Source organism: Episyrphus balteatus, chromosome 4, assembly GCF_945859705.1.
Source record: "Episyrphus balteatus chromosome 4, idEpiBalt1.1, whole genome shotgun sequence".
NCBI lineage: Eukaryota > Metazoa > Arthropoda > Insecta > Diptera > Syrphidae > Episyrphus > Episyrphus balteatus.
The window spans coordinates 62,693,413-62,715,824 of NC_079137.1; the positions used below are offsets into that span (position 1 = coordinate 62,693,413).

General features: G+C 29.1%; 1 protein-coding gene across 3 annotated transcripts in view; it reads right to left on the reverse strand.

The window, feature by feature from the left end:
* LOC129917687 (IQ motif and SEC7 domain-containing protein 2) overlaps nucleotides 1-22,412 on the reverse strand; it is a 311,301-nt gene that overhangs the window by 180,169 nt on the left and 108,720 nt on the right. Inside the window, exon 1 of one of the 3 annotated variants that reach the window (XM_055997745.1) lies at nucleotides 20,136-20,737. The exons of the other annotated variants lie outside the window; for them this stretch is intronic. Coding sequence (XP_055853720.1) covers nucleotides 20,136-20,161 — 26 coding nt within the window. The 5' untranslated portion in view covers nucleotides 20,162-20,737. Of the gene's footprint in view, nucleotides 1-20,135; nucleotides 20,738-22,412 lie in introns of those variants that run through there. 3 annotated transcript variants of the gene reach the window in all.

Consider the following 22,412-nt stretch of genomic DNA (forward strand, 5'->3'; position numbering starts at 1 on the left):
AGAGCCCTGAATCATTTTTGTTAGTCAATAAGTTGATTGACAGTACAATCTAATTGTAATGACTACCTGTCAGCTAGCTTTTGATACAATATACATACCTAACTGAAGCTAGTGGACTTGTGTGGGTAAAAAGCTATTACTATGAAATGACTTCCATCTTTCATGCCCATGACTGACATCGTTTTCTAAATCGACAATATCTGAGTTGGGTTGAATTCTTAAAAGTACGTGGCCAAAATATGTTATTTTTTTACTTTTGCCTTTGTCAATTTTTAACCAAATTTAATTTTATGATAATACAAAATTTAAAAGATTTCAACCCGATGCAGAGAGATCCACGGACATTTAAAGTTAAATTCCCATCCAATTGGTGCTTTTCTTTGTTATCGTTTGTGACCTGACTAATTTTGTTAAAGTTAAAATTATATTTGCTTTGAATAAAAGTGACTAAAAATTTGCAACCTGAGTCCTTTCAATCACTTCTCTCTGAGTTCAAATATATGTATGTCAGATGAAACCAACTACAATTGACGTTAGTGCTTATAAAATAGCTAAAACAAGTCAATTGATTTTATTAATTGTTTTGATAGAAAATTGCTCCTATAGAAATGTTATGAAAAAAGTTACGCATACACCACAGTGACCGCCAAAGTCTAAATTTTGAAAACTGAGCCAATTATTGTTATCTTTACTGTAATAAAAAATTAAACCAATTATATAGAATTTCGTGACGAACAAACCTCAAACTGATCAACCTAATTGCCATGATTTATTATTCGTTTGTCTACCAAAAATTTGGTTATTACAATCTTCAAACAAATTTTAAAGAAATTAATAGGAAATATGAAAAAATGAAAAAAACAAAAGTCAAAAATGCTCAAATTTAGAGATACAAGATCTTTTCCAATCGTTTGTCCATTTTGAGTTCTTCTTCAAACTTCAACTTTTAAAATGTTTTTTTGGTTTTTTTAGATACGACTTAAAAAATAAAAAAGAAATTTGCCGTGAAATGTATTGAAGAGTGGCAAAATTAAATTTTTGGTTGAAAAACAGTATAATATGATAAAACCAGTTTGAATTAATAATAAATAAAACGTTGTGAATTTATACTCAAAAATGTTTGTCTTGTTATTGACAAAGGACACAAAAAATAAGGCAAAAATCACTTACTTTGTTTACAAAAAAAAAAAAAAAAAAAAAACCTGTAATAATAACTAGACAATTCTTTGATTTTATGGAGTGCCTATTAAAAGTACTGAAACAATTTGTAGTTTTAACTTGATGCAGTGTTAATTTGACTATATCAAGGAAATCAGGCGAATCTGACTAAACGAACCATAGCCGCACAGTGCGGTAATTTGACCTAAAACGTGCTTGAGTTTGAATGCATAATATTATTGAGAAAATTTCTCCAGGGATACCTTTAAAAATATGTACAAAAATAGTATTTCAAATTTCATAAGAATCATTGTTGTAGTTTTAAAATTATAAGGCTTTGAAAACGTTAGTTGTGGGGAGAACGATTTAAATTTTGGAACTCTGGAATAAAACATTTGTTAGCGAAGTATTAAAATACTCAAAATGTTGTCAATTTAGCTCCAATCGACCTAAAATTTTGACACAATATTCTTAAAATACAGTCTATTCAGTTAAAAATTTTATTGCAAATAAAAAAAAGGAACAGGGTTTCCGTGAAAAAATTATGTTTCAATTTTTTTTTTTTTAATTTCTTAGGAACTTTGATATTTATTCGAATGAATTCTTTAGTATTTGACTAAAAACTACCATTAAATAATAATAAAAATAATAATAAAAAAAGGTCATAATATTGCAAAATTTTATACAGAATTAGTTAAAAAAAGAAAACAAATTATTTTTTTCTAAATTTCATCTTTTAAACTTAATTTCTCGAAAACTACTTAATGAAACAACTTGAGTCAAAAAGCAAAATAAAGGATAAACTTCCAGCTTTAAGAAAAGTTATAGCACATGACTGTACGTGCATTTTTTGATTTTTAAAATTTTTTTTTTCATGGCTAATCGAGAGGTAAGCACTTAAGTGGGTTTTACTGTACCAAGAAAATAAAAAAAATCCCTTCCAAATAACTTTTTAGTCACTTGGTACCTATTTGAAGTGAAAAATGTGCCCAAATATTTTTGGCCAGGTTTAAGACCAAAATACCGTACATCTTCTGGTTCACACAGAATTTTGTTGATCATCTCGTCTCGACACATCTTGCAAAAACAAAATTGATTTTACACCAGGCAAATTAATTTTTTTACCAAAGATATTCATTATATTTTTTCGAACAATCTATTGATATTTGATGAAGAAAGTTGTTGACATTTTGGAAAAAAAAAACATTTTTTAAGTTTCAACTAGTTGATTTTACAAGATATCCCATTAATTTCACGGGATTAGTGTTTAATTTAACCAAAGCAAGAATTTGATATGAACACTAAAGAAATCATTGAAACAAGCCAAAAATCCATAGAAAAATCAACACAAACTCCATATTTTTATTTCCACCAAAACTTTTGAACCAAAAACTAATTTATTCTAAAACAAATCACTCGAAACATTGTATTAAAGCTTTGCCATAAAAGGTCCCCCCCATCTGTCAAGAGTATTCCTCATTATCTCCAAAGTTCATCTCTCTCGTGCAAGCTGTGCGTCAAGTGTTTACCTTTTTAATTAAATGACCATTCACACTTATCCATGCTATGTTTGGGCTTCCACTATTTATACACACATAGCTTGGTTGTATGAGAAGGTAAGAAAAAAAAAAAACCTCATTAGCAAGGTCACACCTTAATTGTTTAGAAGTTAAGATATATTCTCATTATTATTATTATTATCCGGACTACACACTATATTGTTAGACCGCCTTTATATCAGATTATAGAGCTTGTAGTAGGTAGTCAAAACAATACAGAAGGTGTGATTTTTTTGTTTTGGTCAGAAATTTTATATAGTAAATCTATCGGAAAAGAAATTTGATAAAAGGTAGGCGGGGTTGGTGTTGATTTTCGAACAAACACGTTGCGTGTGTCAATTAAGTTTCAACAACAATATAATGTAATTCTACAAGACATTTTATATGCTCTCTCTAAAGGTTGAAAGAATCATGTTACTTTTTTGGATGAATGATTCAATTAACTCAACTCAATTTCTCTCGTCTCGTCGAAGATACACATTACACACACACTTCAACAATCATTAAATTGAATCATGAAGTAGCTAGAGAGCCAATGGCCCAGACCATTTGTCTTCCTGTCTTCTATTTTGTAAAAATGTAGGTTGCCAATAAAAAGTATCTATCAGATACTCTCGTAGTAAGGTGAAACTTATTGATTAAACAATAGCAAGTAGTTGTATCTGTGAAGAGATAAATTTTAATAAAAACAAAAAAAAATTTAAATAGAAAATGTATGGAAAGTGCAAATGTATCTATCCATCTGCGTCTAACTCTATTTATCTTACTTAAAAATAAGAGAAAAACTTTCGTCATCCATTAATTTTAACTCACACTGAAACTGAAAGCAACGATAATTGAATATAAATTTTGTATCTAAACGTGAAAACGCACTTAAAAAACCCACGCACCAAGAAGATACCTATACAGAAAAAGTACCTATCATCAATTCAAAGTATTTAGATAGGTTTTTTTTTTTGTGCAAAAGATACAAATGTATCTAACTGCGCCGCGTTGCGCGATGGTGAACGACCAAAAGGATGAATTCCATTGTAAACAAAATAAAATGCACAACTGGGGTCGCACGTACTTGCTCTTATGATTAAAGTTACTCTAATGTCAAAGCTTTTTATTCAAGAAAATTAAGAAAATTTAAAATTGGATATTTTCAAGAAATTAAAAAAAAATAAAATCTGTTTTTATAATTAATTAAATACCGTTTAAAATGATCTTTCACAAAAAAACCAAGTATGCCAGTTTACTACTTGTATAAAAAAAAATTTTTCGAAAATCGTTAGAGCCGTTTTTTTAAAAAATAATTTTTTATACATATATAAACATTTTCTAACATTTTTCAAAAAAAAAGTTGGTATGCCATTTTGAAGTAATAATTTATTTACGCATAAAAACGAAGTTTCAAAATTTTTCATAAACCCGTTTTCAAAAAATTGATTTTTCAAAAAAAAAAATTTTGAAATATTTTTTTAAAATCCAAAAATGAGTTTTTTGAAAACTTTATAAAATTTTAATATCACCTTCACCTAAACGCTTTTGCATAAAAGTTTTCGTTGAAATCGGGGTGGTCTTGAACGAGATATTCATAAATCAAAAAAACCGGTACCGTTAATAACGGTAAAAAAAATATTTTTTTTATTTCGAAAGTTGGCTCTTATGTGTAATACTACACTCAAAAATTTTAATCAAAATCGTTTGAGCCGTTTTTGAAAAAAAAAATCAACTTTTCTATTTTCGTTATATGACAGGTACCGTTAGTTTTGGTCCTAAAAAAAAATTTCAATTTGTCCTCTAGGGAATCACCCAAAACTGTTAACTATCAAGTTTGAACAAAATCACTCGAATAGTTTAGGCTGTAGCTCTAGGTACAGACAGACAGATAGACAGAATTGCCAGACCCACTTTTTTGGCATTCTCCATCATCGTAATGTCATGTAAAATTGTTATCTCGAGTTTGATTTTTTTTAACGAATCCTAAACTTGCCCTATAGTACTTATATCGCAAGTAAAAATTACATTCACGTACGTAGTGAATAGTGAGAAGTGTAATGGCTCAGTGAGTTAAAAATAAATTTGCAAAAATTATATAAACTTAGTAGAGGGAGCCACAAGACGTATGAAGAGACAAGAAACGAGACTTTGTTTTATTTATCTACCAGAGGCTGGTTGTGTTTTGAAGTAGTTTTTTTTTTTGCACACCTTTGAGGCGATGATGTATATTTTTTCATGCCACTTGGCCTCTAAGTATCTAATTCCAATTTGCAGTGTGCTAAAAAGATGTTCAAATATCATTCAGAGTGAGATACCTACCTTATAGAAATTATGATGGGCCTCGTGAAGGTCACACATCATCATCATGATTTCTCAAGGCATCATTCGCAAATAGAGATAAATCCAAACATCATGATGATGATATGAACACATGCTGAGAATATGTGTGCAAATCGAGATATTAAATTTGAAATAGCTCTCATAAAGTCTTCTGTTTTTTTTTTTGTTTTTTGTGAAGAAGAAAAAAGAGGAAGGAATTGGAGCGATGATGACTACAAGATGGCAGCACATGTTGTTCGATGACGACGGAGGTATTTGTTTCTTGCAAAGTGCATAAATACATCAAATAGTGTGTAGATATGTGTCTGATTGACAAGTTTATTTGCGGTTGAGTATTATATAGGGTCGATCTGCTGCTTGTTTTTGCAAGTTGAAGTATTTATTGACTTTTGTGCACTCGCATTGCAAATACTAAATATATTTGTGTGTATACTGACTGAAGGCAGAACCTTGCGGCAGTCTTTAAACAAGATGTCAGGGTGAAGAGAGATTGTGTATTGCGAATGGAGTGATGAGTATTGAATGTTCTTTCTTAATGACCTGAGGTTGAGTTGAAATTTGACAAAGGATATAGTTTTTTTTTCTTTAAATGGTTTTTTTTTTTATTGAAGAAAGGGGTCTTGAAATAGTGATCGTTTATAGCAATTAATCTTGAATAGTTACAAAAAAAGTGTATTTGCATCTTTTTTGCTTTTGATTTTTAATGGACGTTTTAGTATTTTTGAGATCAAAACAAAAAAAAAAGATGTTAATGATCAAATTTGGAAGGCTTAATATCCTCAGAAGATAAAAGAGGTACCTACATAAAGAATAGCAACTTTAGACCAATAGCAACTGGAGTACCACAAGGTAGTGTTCTAGGACCCATTTTATAACTTTGAAATTTACGGAATCAATTGGAAATTTTGTCAGAAAGTTGACTATCACAAGTAACTAACCTTCGAGAAAGATTAATCACAACAAAAACATTACTGTTAAGAAAGAGCCAAGTTCTTCTATGTTGAAATTATGCTGGCAAAAAAGTATTGAGATCTTAAAGTGTACCAAGTTCTAAAGTTTGGGTTCAAATTCGTATCAATAAAATTTTGATTGTTCTCTTGACAATTTTTCTTTTAATAACCGATTTTTAAAGTTATTTCAAAAATTGCCAAGTAAACAATCAAAATTTTATTGATACGAATTTGAACCCAAACTTTAGAACTTGGTACACTTTTACATCTCAATACTTTTTGTGAAAGCATAATTTCAACATAGGAGAACTTGGCTCTTTTTTTAACAGTAATGTTTTTGTTGTGATTTCATTACTTTTTGCAAGGTATGGCTGTAGAATTGAAAATCTCTATATTTGATGAAAATTCAGCGAAAATAGGCGGATGCCACGCCCTCTGAATTGAAAATCTCAAATTTTTTCCTTTGTATACACCACAAGTCCTATCACCGTGTAAAATTTCAAGTTTCTACGATATCGGGAAGCTCTCCATAATTTTGATGATCTGTCAGTGAGTCAGTTACGGTTTTTGCGATTTTTGAAGCCCCATATCTCAGAAACTACCCATCGTAGGAGGCTGAAATTTTGTGAGGTGTTTGATTTTGACCAGCACAACAAATGTAGGTTTGAAACTTCTAGCATCTTTGGTGTGGAAACGATTTTATGGCCTTTTCGGATTTTTTGTCAATTATTTTAAGAAAAGAAATAGAAATGTTTTGTAAAATTGAAATAAAATAACCAAGAAATAATAAAAGGTCTAAAAAGTGTGTTTTACTAATTTAGCACTTTTTGCACTTTGCTTTCAAATGTTTTATTATTTTTTTTTTTCATTGAATTAAAATAGTTATGCATAAATCACACTCTATTTAGCTAGATTTCAAATTTACTGTTTTAAAAAAGAAAATTTTACTAAACGCTTATTTCGTCCCCCATTAATTTAAAAAAATGTTAGCAACTTTTTTCCAAAGTGTTCCAAAGCTCATTACATCTCTCCAAAAAAGGAAATTCAAAGAATTTTTAACAACAAAAAGAACCAAAGGCACCACTGTGCGAAGTTTCATATTCGTTATAACCATTACCGAATTTATATTCTAATGCAGCAGTTTGTACCACCTCTTAATTTTTTTTTTTGTCTTACAAAATCCAAGTTGACACCCAAAAGGTTGAAATTGGGGGCGCTTGAAAAATTGCTGTAAAATTTTTAGGTATAACACAATTTCATACATCCAATGGACTAAAATAAATGTTTCATGTTGAATATAAAATTAAAAAAAAAAAAATAGATTCTATAATGCTCCTATAGGATTTCTAAGAGTAAAAAAAAAATCGATGAGATAAAATGCGCCCCATAAAAAGAAGCACATCAAATCGTATTTCTTTTTGAGGTATATTTTTGATAACAAATCGAGGATTTTATACTAGACATTCGACATAAAAGAAAATAAATAAATATAGAAGCCCTATCCTGTTTTTTCACAAACGTTTCAAAAACTTTTCCAATCCAAGCAATTTAGGTATATAAAAAACAATTTTTCTTCCATTTTATTTTATGCTTAAATAAATAATCAGATATTGATAAATAAAAATAAAAAAAAAATTTTTCAATGCAATCTTCCCTTCAATCCATCAAATCTGTCATAAATTCTCAAATCTGCAAAAATATTTCCATTATCGCAATGAAAAAAAAAAAAAATTCCATCACCATCAACCATCATTTTTTCTGCATTTTGCAAAGTTCTTTGGAAAAACACTGCCATGTCAGCCGATCTGGTTCCCATTCTCAGTTCTCACCCACAAACAAAAGAATATTATTCTTTCTCTCCATCATCATATAAATCGACAAATAATAAAACAAAAACAAAGAATTGAAGAATTTTTGGTATATGAACTCGAATTCTCCTCCTTCTTTTCTTCTTCGCCCTCAACTTTTTCTTGAATGCACACTTAAAAATTCTGGAACAACACTGAATCTGGATTTCTGGATTTAAATAAATAAATAAAATAACTATCACACAGTCATGCAGTTTCTTTACGTTATTTTTTTCTACCCCATACCATGAAATTTTGTATTTCATACTCGTAGTCGTATAAAGTCTGTCAGAATGTTTTTTTTTTGTTGTTGCCGGTGCCAGTGTTAATATAAATAGAATTATTCTAGAACAGGAGCCTCCAGCTCCAACACTCTACGACCACCACATCATTATTCAAACTTTGAAGAAATATTTCTTTTTTTCTTTCTTTCTTTCGCTTGTTTGAATTTTTCAAAAGAAATAATAAATTAATTCAGTGAAAATGAAAAACCGGTAGCTGTCAACACTGATTATGTAAAAAAAAATATAAGAAAAATAAATAAAAAAAGTAAAATAGAAAGAAGTCAATAATATTCCAATCTAATTTCTAAGAAATATGAAAAGAAAAAAGGTTCTTTTCATTTTCTTCTGAGTAGGTAGTTCAAAAAAGAAAATCGACCCACACTCGTGTGTTTTTTCTGTGCCAACTAACCACACACACATGGCGTTTGGAGTACAAATTCTGGAATTGTGTTCAAGGAATATGGATTTATACTTCTTGGATGGATAACCATTAACATTTGATTACCCTCTGAAGTATTATAATATTGATGTTCCTAATGAGGTCACACATTCAATGGGAATTCGATGCGTCTTCGTCTTAAAGTTGTTATCAGTCAATTTAGATCAACATTATCGAATTCATAACAACAAAAACTACAGTCGTTTTGGAAGTCATTAGGGATATCAAAATACTTTTGGTATTAAGCCGAAACCAAAGGGAGTCTTATTTATTGATTTGGGTGGATGAGGTTGGGTTTATGAGTGAGTTAAAGAGAAATACCTTAGTTATTTTAGGGGCTCCTATTCTTAGATCTTGAACTTGAAATTAAACATAAAAAAAAAATGTTCCCACAATTTTTTTTATAGGTAGGTTGGAATTGAAGAATGCAATTTACATAATACTCTTAAACAAAATTTTACATCAAAAAGTTTTAAACAAATACTATTAAGTTAACATAACATTTTTTAAACTAGTTTAATTTGAGGTGGAAAGTTCTGAAAAGCATAGAAAACGCATTTTTTGACCCTTTTCTGTATAACACGATATTTTTTTAGAGTTGAGATAATTGGAATTGGTAAACACCAAAATTTGGTGATTGGTAAAGGGTAAATACAATGATATTTATAATGAATTTTACGAACATTTTTTTTTATTTATTGAGAAACCTTTTTGTTTTTTGAAGTGAAAACTTCTTTAGTATCGTAGTGTTTCTAAACAAGATGAAACGAAAACGCGACACGAACATTCAACTTGTTATAACTTTTTTGTTTCTATCTATTAGATAGATGAATGAAATTTGTATACTGTAGATAGGAAATTAAATAAACTATAAATGTACAAAAATTCAATTAATTTCATTCACAAAATTCTGGGATAGCGGTAAAAAGATGCTCTTTTTCTACACACGTTATATTTTTTGATCTAGTGCACATACAAATTTGATTTAACTTTAATACGCATGCTGATAACATAACCTTTTATTTGATATATCAGACATAACGGTACTTGCTCTACAAGTTACACAATCTTAAATTGAAAAACTTGAAAAATACCTCAAAATCTGTCGACGATGACCAGTGTAGGAAATACCGTAATCGCAGCTTGAAATTTCGACATTTCGACATAACCTTTCAGATGATATAAAATTTACTATATGTTGTCATATAAAAAAAATATATTTAATGGTGTTAAAAGAGAAAAAAGATTGATTTTTTTTGCTTTTTTGATGAAAAGTGATTTGGTTTGAAAAAAATAAGTTTTTTTTTGTAGATGTTGTATAGACATGGACGATATAAATATTTTGAGCTGAAACAATAAGCTTTCAGATGATATAAAATTAATATAGATTGTCATATAAAAAACATGTATTTAAAGGAGATGGAATTAAAAATAGGTAGATTTTTTCTTTTTTTTTGCAAGAAAAATTTAAATTATTAACAACTTTTTTAAGAAATTATCATCGAATACGGAACATATGGTACAATTGTTCTAATTTCAAGTCCAAAGATGAGACTTTAAAAAAGCCATTGTCGAAAATCTTTTCTTACATAGGTTTTTTACTTCAATTAATTTTAAACTTTAAGGGATTATTTATGGGTCTTCATAACTTTAACAAATGACTTCATATTCTGTATGTTTAACGAAATGGAGACTATAGAATTTGTGATCTCTCGATTTGCACCGTAATTTCGATTTAAATCAAATAACAATCTATCAAAAAATAGTACTTTAATAACTTACAACTTATAACTAGTCGATAAATTAATAGAAAAGTGGTTTAAAAGAATTCTAAACTTTGTGCAAGTATTTAAAAAAAAAGTTTGGTTTTCAACTAATTTTAAAATTTCCACAAGTAAAAACAATAAAATGCACGGCTTACATTTTTTAAAATTTTTATGTAAAAAAATAGTAAATACATTATGAAAAAGAAGAACAAAATTAAGAAATTGTATAAGTCGCCTGGAGAAAAACAGAAAATAAAAAAAAACCGTTCCGTGGCAGGTTCCGTTAATAATGATTTTTGAACAAAAAACTTTTTCCATCAAAGAATTAAAAAAAGTTTTTAAAATTGTTGAAATAAACAGTTTTAACCACTTTTCAAAAAAGAATATTAGTATGAAATTCAAAAAAAAATAATGAACTTATAAATAAAAAAAAATTAAAAATAAATCATAGATTCATTTTCCAAAAACAGATTTTTTCAAAAATCAATTTATTTTTTCAAAATTCCAAAAATAAGTTTAAAAAATTGAACTATTTTTAACCCCTTGTAACCCAACATCGTAAATTTTAAAATTAATAATGTCAATCGAAAGGGCTTTAGCTATAATAAAACACGTATTTTTTAAAAATTAAATAAATTCATTATTTGCTTAGTTATTTCGAAATTTACGCAGTAAAATAAAAAGTTTAACTAATTTATTTTTGTATATGAATGCAAAAATTCAAACAAAAAGCTATCTAATATTTATTTATATATTTATATTTATAATATAGGTGCATTCCTAAAATCCAAAAATAAAACCCCGTTAGTTTATGCACGAAAAATATTTTTTCTGAATTTCGTAGTTTTACATAAATTTGCTTGTTTTCCAAAAAAGCCAAACTTTCAACATTAACTGTCAATTAAAAACTATTGGTGCTATTTATTAGAAATATGGCGCATTATTTCGATAAAGCAATTCTTAAAGATTAGGTAAGAAGCTTGAAAAGAATAAAAATATGTTTTTCACAGCTTTTGGGCGATCTTTTTCGGTTTGTTACAGAAATGGCACATGGGGCTACAAGGGGTTAAATTTAAATTTTACTATTTTTAATTTTACGGTTACTCAATGTTTTTTTTTTTGCTGAAATCGTTAAAAAAATATTTTTTTATTTCAGAACTACGACGTTATGCCACAGTTTTTTTTTTTTTATCAAAATCGTTTAATCATTTTGTTATTTAGGTTATATGTAATAAAATTTTGATCGTATAAACAAAATTTCAATTCCGCTTCTTAATAATCTCACAAAACTCATAACTACCAAATTTGAAGAAAATCGCTTCAGACAGACAGAGAAAATTCCGGGACCGATTTTTGTTTGAATTCTCTATAATCGCAACATCATGTCTGATTATTAAAAGTTAAATTTGTTTACGAATCCTTAATTTGTAAGTAAAAACGATATACTGCAAGTTTCAGCTCAATCGGATACCTATTTGAGCTGAAAAAGCGTTTAAGGTAATGATAACTGTCAATTGTACGCCAAAAAGGTATTTTGAAAAAAAAAGACTAAAACGTTATTTAATGGTCAACAAATGTGAAATGTTTTCATTATTAAGTCAGTGATGTGATAACTTTTGTTTATCATATTATTCAAACTCTAACTTTTGTGCACTGTGGCGTATGTGTAACTTTTTGTAACCATCTTTTAAAGAGTTAATGAGCAATGTTCTTTTTTTATACCTACATTTCAGATGAATAGACTTTTATTGTTCATACTCGGAACTTCCAAATGGTTTAAACAGCAATGGTAAAATATACATGAAAGATACAGAATGAAGGTTAGTTAAGAATTTGTATTAAAAAAAAAAACGTTTTTTATGCAGAAGATTTAAGTTTTCTAAACTTAAAAAAATTTATATTAGTCCGGATCATGTTTTTTTTTTTTTTTTGAAAAACCAATGCCTTTTGGCATTTTTAAAGACTCCAAAAGAAAATCACATTCTAGGAAATTATGTGAAAGAAATTTTTTTCTAAACACAACGGATACATAACATAATTTAAAATTAATTACAAAAATGTCTGCATGCTCACACCTATGGTAAAGAGGACCTTCATGTAAAATTAATAAAAAAAAGGTAAATTCCTTCGTGATTTGAATTTTAATTTCAATTTTGCAATAGGTATCTACTTAAACTATAAAGTGAAATCAAAAGACAAACAATTAAAACAAGTTTGGAGTGTTTATTTAGTTCTAGGGCGTATAATTTTCAATATAAATCATCGTCACAAAATATACAAAATACCTACATCTACAAAACATGATGAAGGTTTTTTTTTTTTTTAGGTATAAGGTACCTACCTATCTACTTAAGGGAAATCTCAAAACCACTTGGATTTCCCTTTTGTGTACATCCAGCAAGCAAAAGCAACCTTGAATATTCAATGGCAATGGCACGGCTCTCATAATCATATACTCGTCATACATATATGTAATATACGCCTCAACGGTATACGATACCTACAAACATTTTCAATAATTTAGCCTAGTAAGTACACTCAATTAAAACAGAGTCTCTTTTCATATATTTACGACACGACAAGCCATCACACGACTCTCGGAATTTTTCATCATCATTTTTTTCATTCATAAAAATGAAAATTTCAAAATGAAAAGATCCAATAAATTTTTTCAAAAAAAAAAAAAAAAAAAAAAGACAATTTTGTTTAAGCCCTTGGGGGTGTGAAGTGAAAAAACGTCTATGTACATTGTGTAAAAGCCGCCATAGAAATTGGATGCCTACAGCATTAAATCAAGAAAGCTATCACCAAGAGTGTATGTAGTGTATATAAATGTCGTATAGGGAAAGAAAAGAAGGAAGTTTGTTGGGGGACTTATAGACAAGAACAGTCTTTTAGAATGTAAAAATTGCAATGACGTCAATGCAGCCACAAAAGTAAGAAAGAGTAAGAGCCCAGTACTCGAACAAAAAAGGCAATAAAAATCAACTCAACGGTGCACAGCCCACAATTGCCACCACCACCACCCAATTATAGACCCCCAATGTTATAAGGCAGCGCAATAAAAGTGTATAACCTTCACCCCAGATGGTAGTTTCAGATACTTTATCTTGCCATTGCCATACACATGCTATATAACAGTTCTATGGGGCTGGATACACACATGTGGGCATCATCATCGACGACGAAAATCCACAATTTCAAGGGTACTCTGGGTCTTTTGTATTCTTGTACATTTTAAAGAGGGGGTACCTACTCGGAAACGGAACTAAAAAAAAGACTTTCAGTCAGTGGTTTAAATGGCCGTTGTCGGTCGGGGTCTTTTTGTATTTCGACGAAGGCGATAGTTAACGGTGGTACAAAAGGCAATTTAAATTTATTTCAATTCAAAGATTAATTTTAAATTTATTTCTTGGGTCTTTAGTCACGGATTGTGAAGACCTCTTTTTTGGTGCTTTGAAATGAGGTTATAGCTCATTGCCTGTCATAATGTTGCTCTGTTGCTCTCTCACAAAATGTGTGAAAGAGGATGAATCTGAGTCATTTATGAGAAACTTTGGCAAAAATTAAAAACTTTTTAACCCGCACTGTCACCATTCACCAAAACCATCTTCACCACGTCACATCATAATGTCATCACGCAAGACTGATGATGATAATGAACATGTGACATGAAAGTTTTTCATGCCTTCAAAAAAAAAAAAAAAACTCTTTAGGGAACATTTTGTAGATATTTTTTATAAAAATATTTTTGTCCAACAAAAAATAAAATAAAAAATAAAAACAAAACGTGAGAGCATGACAGACAGTTTAACTCTCTGGAACAATCCACAACAACAAAAATAATAAGAAAAAACAAAAAGTCAAGACAGATAGACAGACAAGTGATTTTTTTTGGCACGGAAATTATTATATCCCGAATGAGTTCATCGTTAACCGGGGAAAGCACTTATAGTAATGAAACTGAATAGAAAAACTTAACGAGGGAGGAGTGGGGGTCATTCCATTTAAAGATATTTTTCGGGAGGAGCTTCAGAAGACGTTTGCATGTCATTAGACTAAATATATTCTCCAAAAAATATGAGAATAAATAGATAAATGTATTGCTTTCAACACTTTGGTATTTTCGAAACTGGCAGACTGGGAGTCTTGAAAGGGAGATTTTAAAGTTTTGACATTCGTGCAGATAATTGGTTAAAAAGAATGTTTAAATAAACAGAAAGTCTTTAAAAGATAAATGAAAAGTAATATCTAACTGAAATGTTAAGCTTTTTGACTCCGTTTTAGATACTGTTATCTGAATTGCGTGTCAACTGTCGACATAAATAACCCCCATTAGCATTTACTCAGACCTGATTATGAACTGAAATTATGTGAATATTTTATAGAAATTAATTTTTGACATGTCCAAATTGTAGCATAATTGTAGTTCATGTACCTACATACAGTGAAAGGAGACCAATGTAATACTTTTAATTTTCAAAACGAAATTTTAAAAAATATTTCAGAAACATGAAATATGAAATTTTTAGTTTTCGAAAAATGAAAAAAAAAAAAAAAAAATAACTCAAAAGGATGTAGTGTAACCGTATTTTTAGATAGGTACCTATAAATAACACTGGTCTGCAAGGAAATCCTCCTTTAAATAAAACTATACTTTTCTAAAGGATTTTTGTATGCTGATTCCGAATCCAAAGTCAGAATTGATCTAGCACATCACGTTTTTTAGATATTCCTGTTAGAAAATCTCAAAAACCCATTTTTTTTGCTGTTTTCGAAGAAATATTTTGGCATAATATAATATTTTTCAATTAAAATTATTACGGTTTACAAAAGAACTTTTTTTTTCTTTCAAATTTAGTTTCAATCTTCTCAATATCTCTTTTCTTCTCTGAGATATCTTAATTCAAGTAAGTTTAGTAGGTTTGGCATATCTTATCATAAAAAAACTGATCTCTAAAAATTAATATATCTTTCTCCCTAGAACAAAAATATACTTTTCTTATGGACTTTAGTGTGCTGATTTGGAATCCGAACTCAAAAAATTTCGGTCAGCTCTGGTTTGTGAGATATAGTAGTTTTTATTGAGATTTTCTAAGAAAAAACTTGATTTTGTGATACTTTAATGCGAATATCTTAAAATCCTCACGTGATAGAATTTTTTTGACTTCGGATTCTAACTCAGCACATCAAAAACTGTTTCTAGGAGAAACAAATCTGAAGCTTTACAAGGCAGTTTATCGAATGGTTTATTACAGATAAGATATTTCTAAATAGATAAATATTATATAAAATTACAAAACATGTAAAAATTTTGTTTAATGTAGGTATTTTATTATGGTATTCTTTACATATTTGACTTTTTAAATATAATGTGCGTTGATATTTAACGTTTTCCTTAATTAAAGTGTTTTTGTTCATGTTGGATTTACTAAAAAGTAAAGGATTTTGATATTTCTGCTTTTTTTATAAATCAGTATTTTAAAATATGAGTAAACATTAATGTAAAAGGACATATTTGGTGTGAATCGATAGGCCATTTTACGAGGAATAAGTCTTCCAAATTTGAGCTCAATGCTACAAATAGTTTTAATTTTGCACGAGTTCAAATAAATCTAAAACGTTGATTTTTAGAAACTACCCACATTTTTCAAAAATCATTTTTACAAAAATGGTACCCGATAGAATTTTTCTGAAACCAGATTTAGATTCAGGAAAGTCTAATCTTTCATAATATTAAAAAATTATTTGAAGGAGAAAAAAAAAGTTAAATTTTGCAGTGTAATTTTATATGACCTCAAAAATAGTGAAAAATACGATCTTGGGTTATTTTATTTGTATCTTCTACAAAAATAGTTGGATTTTGACAAAATTTGGTTAAAACTTAGTTTTTATGTTTTTTTTTTAACTATTTTGAATTTTTATCAAAAAAAAACTAGTTTTTGCACTTCTTACAAAGAAACTCTATTTTCCAATCAAAAAAGTTAACGAAAAAATTTTTGATTTCTGGTTTGGATTTTTCTACATAAATAAATTAAATAAGATTTTAATTTAAAATACGGCATTGCAAACTTTTCAAAAATCAAACATTTTTCGGTTAGGTACTTTTTTGAAAAGTTAGTTAAAAAATAGTTTGTAAAAATTTTAGGTTATTACAAAACATAACAAAACCTTAAAAATATTTAGAAAAACACAAAGAACTATATATTTATTTATATTTTTAATTTTTATTAAATTTTGTAAAAATGTACCTTTCTATAATATAAGTACGTATGATTAAATTTTGTTAGAAATAAAAAAAAAATTAAGATTTAAAATAAAAATATAACTTTCAATAAAAAAAAGTATAACTTTAAATAAAATACTTTATCATTTTAAATGTTTTTACGAATTTGGTCAAACAAAAGTAGATGACTTAAGAACGAAAATGAGAATATTATGAACGGGATATTTAATTGTTCGTCTTTTTATTTTAATTATTTTTATTTTTATTTTACAAAAAAAAAAAAACAGAAATCTAAACCAGTTTTTTTTTCAAATAAAACTTTTTTTAAAAGTAAATCCTAAGTAGCTTATCAGAAGATCTAGTTCGCATAAATATTTGCACACAATCTTTACAATAAAAAAAAATCGCTAAATTTTCGACAAGGGCGTTACAGAATTTTACTGCATGTTAAGGAATATAAAAATTTAAATACTTCTTTAATGTACTACCTAAATAAGTTATTACTTGATGTTAGGATACAAAATTTTGAATCCCGGAATTGAAAAAAGTTCCTTTGTTGAAATGGATTAAAACCAAAAAAGCAAAGATAACATTTAATAAAAGAAAATGTTTAATATGCTAAAGAAAAAAAAATTAAAATTTTGCAAGGTTTGAACTCACAACCAGTTTTTCAACGAAGGTGACTGCTTTTGCATAGTAAAAAATTTTTTTTTTCTGCCCGAAATCGAAGGGAGCGTATCGGAATCCCGCTTTTTAAAATCCCGTTTTTCGAAAATCCCGAAAAAAAAGTTTCAAAATCCCGTTTTCTAAAATACCGCTTTTTTAAATCCCGTTTTCTGAAATCCCGCATTTTAAAATCCCGTCAAATCCCGAAAATCCCGATTTTTTTACCAAATACATGCTTAATTCACAAATAAAAAAATCATGAGAAATAGACAAAAAATTAGTAAAACTGATTTTTTGCCCACACAATATGTACCTTCAACACATTATGAAAACGGTATTTCTTTTATAAAAATACAAAGCCTTAAATTGAGTTCACAAGTAAAAGAAATTTCATTTATTTAAATATCAAAATTGTTGAAATGCATCCAAATATAAGTTGAAATATATTTAAATGAAATTTCTTTTGATTATGTAGTGTGTACTTAATTTAAGGTGTTGTGATCATTTTATGTTATTATTAATCTATGGGATTATCACGATTTGATTGTTCTTCTGAAACTTTAAAGTAAATATTAGTTCGTTAATTGATTTCTTTTTAGTATCACATTCCTTACTTTTTCTTATTTTTTTATATATTATATTTTTTGTTAAAGCTTTTAATTAAATGCGTTTAGAACAATGTCTCATTTTTTAATTTGTTTTAGTATCCCGATTTTGCAAGCAAAACTAGTTGTTTTATTTTCAAAAATCGCGCGATTTTTTAAAATAAAACAACTAGTTTTGCTTGCAAAATCGGAATAATAAAAAACGGGATTATAAAAATCGGGATTTTAAAAAGCGGGATAATGAAAAACGGGATTTTAAAAGCGGGATTTTAAAAAACGGGAATGTAAAAAGCAGGATATCGAACCCAACCCGAAATCGAAATTCCAAAATTTGAAATTATGAAAAAAAAAACATTTTTTTTTTTTGAAATGTTAGCCATTGAAAAATTTTAGCCGATTTTCGAACAAAAAAAATATATAATTTTTGTTCTTTCACTTAAAATTTCGGTATTTTGTACTGAATTGAAATCGTTTAAATTTTTGTCAGCCAATTATTTAAAACCGATTTTCATAAAATTAACTCGTTGGATTTGAAAATAAATATTGTTTAAAAAAAAAAATTGAAATAACATCTTATAGTTCCAGTTTAACCTCTTAATCGATGTAAAATTGCAAAAAATGTAAGAAAAACAGTAGGCAACTATTTTTGAAATTCTTCCGTTTATTGTCTAGATTTTTTTTTTAAGTACCTCGTGTTTTATACATTTTTGGAAATGGCTTCTTCTAAATAAAAAGCTTTAAATACAGATTTTCGGGGATTTATGATATTTATTTTCGTAATTAGTGAGACAAAACCCATTTTGTTTAATGTTACACAGTGTGAGTAAATTTTAAAAGTAACCAACTCTCAAAAATTATCCTTGTTTCACTTCAACAATTGATTTTACTGCACTTGTTTATTCTTTAGTACCCATTCAATATGAAAATACTAGAAAAAAATCCAGTGGTGAAGACCATGTTGATAAAAAAAAATCTCACATTGGGCGCCATTTAAAAGAAAAATCGTCTATAGTTAATTTTACTTTTTTTTTCATCTACACAGAACCTCTTCAAAGCCATCATAATAAGCATTTAAGCAAACATTTCACCAAAATTACCATCATAAAAACCTCAAAAGCAAGCAAAATGTCACAAATAGGCCATTTTTTCAAAGTAGATAGGTATTTAAATCACATTTTATCTTCTCTTCTTAGAAATGATTTCCTGAAAATATATACAAGTAGATAGATACTATATTCCTACTAAAGCCCTTATAATAGTCCTCATCACATTCACAATATTACAAAAATGCTCTCTTTTTCCATTCATCATGAGGTACTTATTCACAACGAACGTAGAAGAAAATAAAATCAATTTTAGCTATTCTAACAGAAAAAAAAAGAACAACAACTTAAAAGGGACAACTGACGACGATGACAAAAACCTTGAATGAATGCCATAGCATCATCGTCATCATTTTCATACCTCCCTCCCCTCAGTCATTCAATCTAATCATAATATTCTAGTAGCTCTAAGCTACTCTACCATCCATAGACAAATTTAATATGTATATAGCCCAAAACAACTTATCTCTTTCTCCTTTAAGACGTTAAGGTAATAAAAACCAGAAAAAAAGGACGAAAAAAAAATAAAAATTAAACGAGGCCCAAATGGATGATGTCTTTTGAGAAAAGACAGAATTCGTTTCAAGATCATAAAAACAGACAAAAATGGTCAAAAAAAAATGATAAATCAACGTAATATCCAAAATCACGTTCCAAGGACAAATCAAAATTTAAGGATCTTCTCTTTTCTTTAACGAGCTTCCAATTGATGATGATATTGAACCTTTCTATTTTTTATTTTTCTTTTTAGTTCAAGAACAAACAAATACCTTCTCGAAGTTAGAAATTAGAAGATAGAAGAAGCATCACGAGAGGATTCTTCGTCTCCTTTTTCGTGCAAAAAAGAAAATAGAAAAAAATTCCATTCACCTCCCAAAACCAACCCCAAAAAGCGGATATCGATTTTCTTCACCACTTTGCGTGCTTGCTTTTGGCTGTGTGTGGGTTGTGTTGTATTGGAGGGAATATACTCTCTCTCATATGATTTAATACATAATTCAGCCAGACAAACTGTCGTCTGTGTCTTAATTTTTTTCTTTCTCTTTACTTCTTCGGTTTTTCTTTTTATTTTGTTTTCCCATTCGCTTTGGGGTGTTTTCTCCTGAGGGGCTAACAGGGCCCCTTTCAGCTGTGTATCCCTTTGAAAGGGAATTTTTATGCCTTTTGGCCAAGGAAATAACTTTAGATACATTCTCGCGTTACTCACCAATAAACATCATTTGATGTCAACATGTTCGTTCAAGTGTTTTGTGTACTCCAACTAGAAAAGCAGCAACAACAACAAAAAAACAAACCGAAGAAGACGACACGTCGTCGTCGTCGTTGTCAGGGGGTTGATGACTTTTCCTCGTTTTTCTCTATGCAACGTACGACCACGGAAGAGGGTTGAAGGTGCAAAGAGTTTACCAGCTGATGATGACCGGTGGAAGGTGGTTTTTCACTTTCACCGAGAACGCTATATAACGTAATCCAAAAACAGTTCAGTTAATAGAGCGACTTGCGATTGTGGGTAACAACGCACGGCGGCGGCAGAGACGGTAGATTTTAGGGGTAGTTGTTGTTGTTTTTATATTAAATCACACAGAAGGAAAGAAAAAACCACGCACGGCGACGAGTTTACAATACACAGACACAACACAGACGCACACGCACACACAACACAAGGGCGGATTGAAATAAAATGGACGGCTGTAGTTTTGGAACTATTTTCTTTACCAAAAACGGTTTTTTGCGTTTTTCGAAAACTGTTTTCGAAATTTTGATTTTGACTAGGAAATAAAATATTGCCGAACAAACACGACAAACTTTCACTTCTTTTTCAAAACATACAAAATGGCTTCCCTTTGTGGGGGGGGGGGAGAATATGGGGAGAGATGTGTATAGATATCTGTGCTTTGATATGAGGGGGGATGGTTTGGGGGGGTTGTCGTAACAAAAAAAATTATATCAGCCAGACAGAGGAGGCTTACATAAACACCGGTAGAGAACACACCGAAATTGTTTTTCAAGTTTCACTTAAAACTGATGATTTTGAAATATTTTTCAAAATATCATTATTTTTCAAAAACTTAATTTTCAAACATTGAAACGCCCAATATTAGTTTTTTTTTTTTGTATTTCGAAATTAAAAATTGTTTTAAAAAATCAACACGAAATTTGTAGTAGAAAAGTCTTTTCCGTCATTTTCACGAGAAAATCATTCGAGAACTAAAAGTTTTTCTTGCAACAGCTACTGAACGAAGGGTAAGTTTTTTTTGTTGCTTTTTTTTTCTACTGTTTCGTTCGTTATGTGTCCAAAAACAGCAGGAGCAGTTTATTATTTTTTTTTTTTTTCGAGTCTCATATACAGAATATTGATGCGATATAAGAAAAAAAAATAATAAAAGGGAGTATAAATTTCATCCCCTAAAAATGTTGTGTGTTGTATTAGTATTATAGTACTCTCTCTGTGCGCTGACGGGGTATTAAACTAAAGGAATAAGTACACTGTTTTTAGAGAGAGCGAGAGACTGACTATACACAAAACGGTACAAAAACAACAATAATTGTATACGCAGAAGTCTATTGTAAAACGGTGCAGCATTTGCAGACGGGCGGGGGTGGTTGTGATGGAAGGTGTAGAGGAAAACACACACAAACGTAGACATACTATTATACAAAGCGGTTCAGAGAAAAAGGTTCATGGTGATGACGATAAGAATGATGATGGAAGGGTGGGTGGCAATGAGACACTTCCGTTTATTGCTCTTGTTATCCTTTTTGACGAAAAAAAGATCAGGATGTGTGTATACAAGCCGAAAAGCAATGGCTTTTTTTTTTTGGAAATAAATACAAATACATCATAGGGAAATATTCGTATACAATGCACACAGACATAAACAGAGATATTCGAGAGTATAGATGAAAGAGGGTGGTTGGTTGAGTTGGATAGATTGGGTTCTATAGCAATTGAAAGTCTCTAATTTTCTGTCTGATGGTTTATGGTCATGATACCTTGGTTTGGGATTTTTAGAAGAAGGTGTTGCCAGCAAAGGAATTGATTAAATTAAAAGAAATGGTAGAGTAAAAGATATTTATAGATATTTAAAAAGAAAACAAATCTTTGACAAAGCGGAATTTTTGGGTCCGATTTTTGTATTTTAGAAAATTAAGGCATTGAGCCAGGATGCGAGATTAGAGGTGAAACTTTTTTTTTAGTTAGCGAAAATATCAAATCTTTTAGATAATTTGCACTACTGTTTGTACAATTTTCAATTAATTTATTCCAATAGTTTTTAAATAAATAATTTCAAAGTGCAAATTTAGCGGAAAAAGTTAAAAAAAAAACAAAATTTAATAATATTTTTTTCCAAGATCCCGCATTTGATTTGATTTTTTTTTTATAAAACTTATCAATGTGTAAATAACAAAATTCCAGATTGTTTCATTAACAAAAAATAACTTTTTTCAAGAATCAGTACTAACGGTAGGTACCTCCCATTCA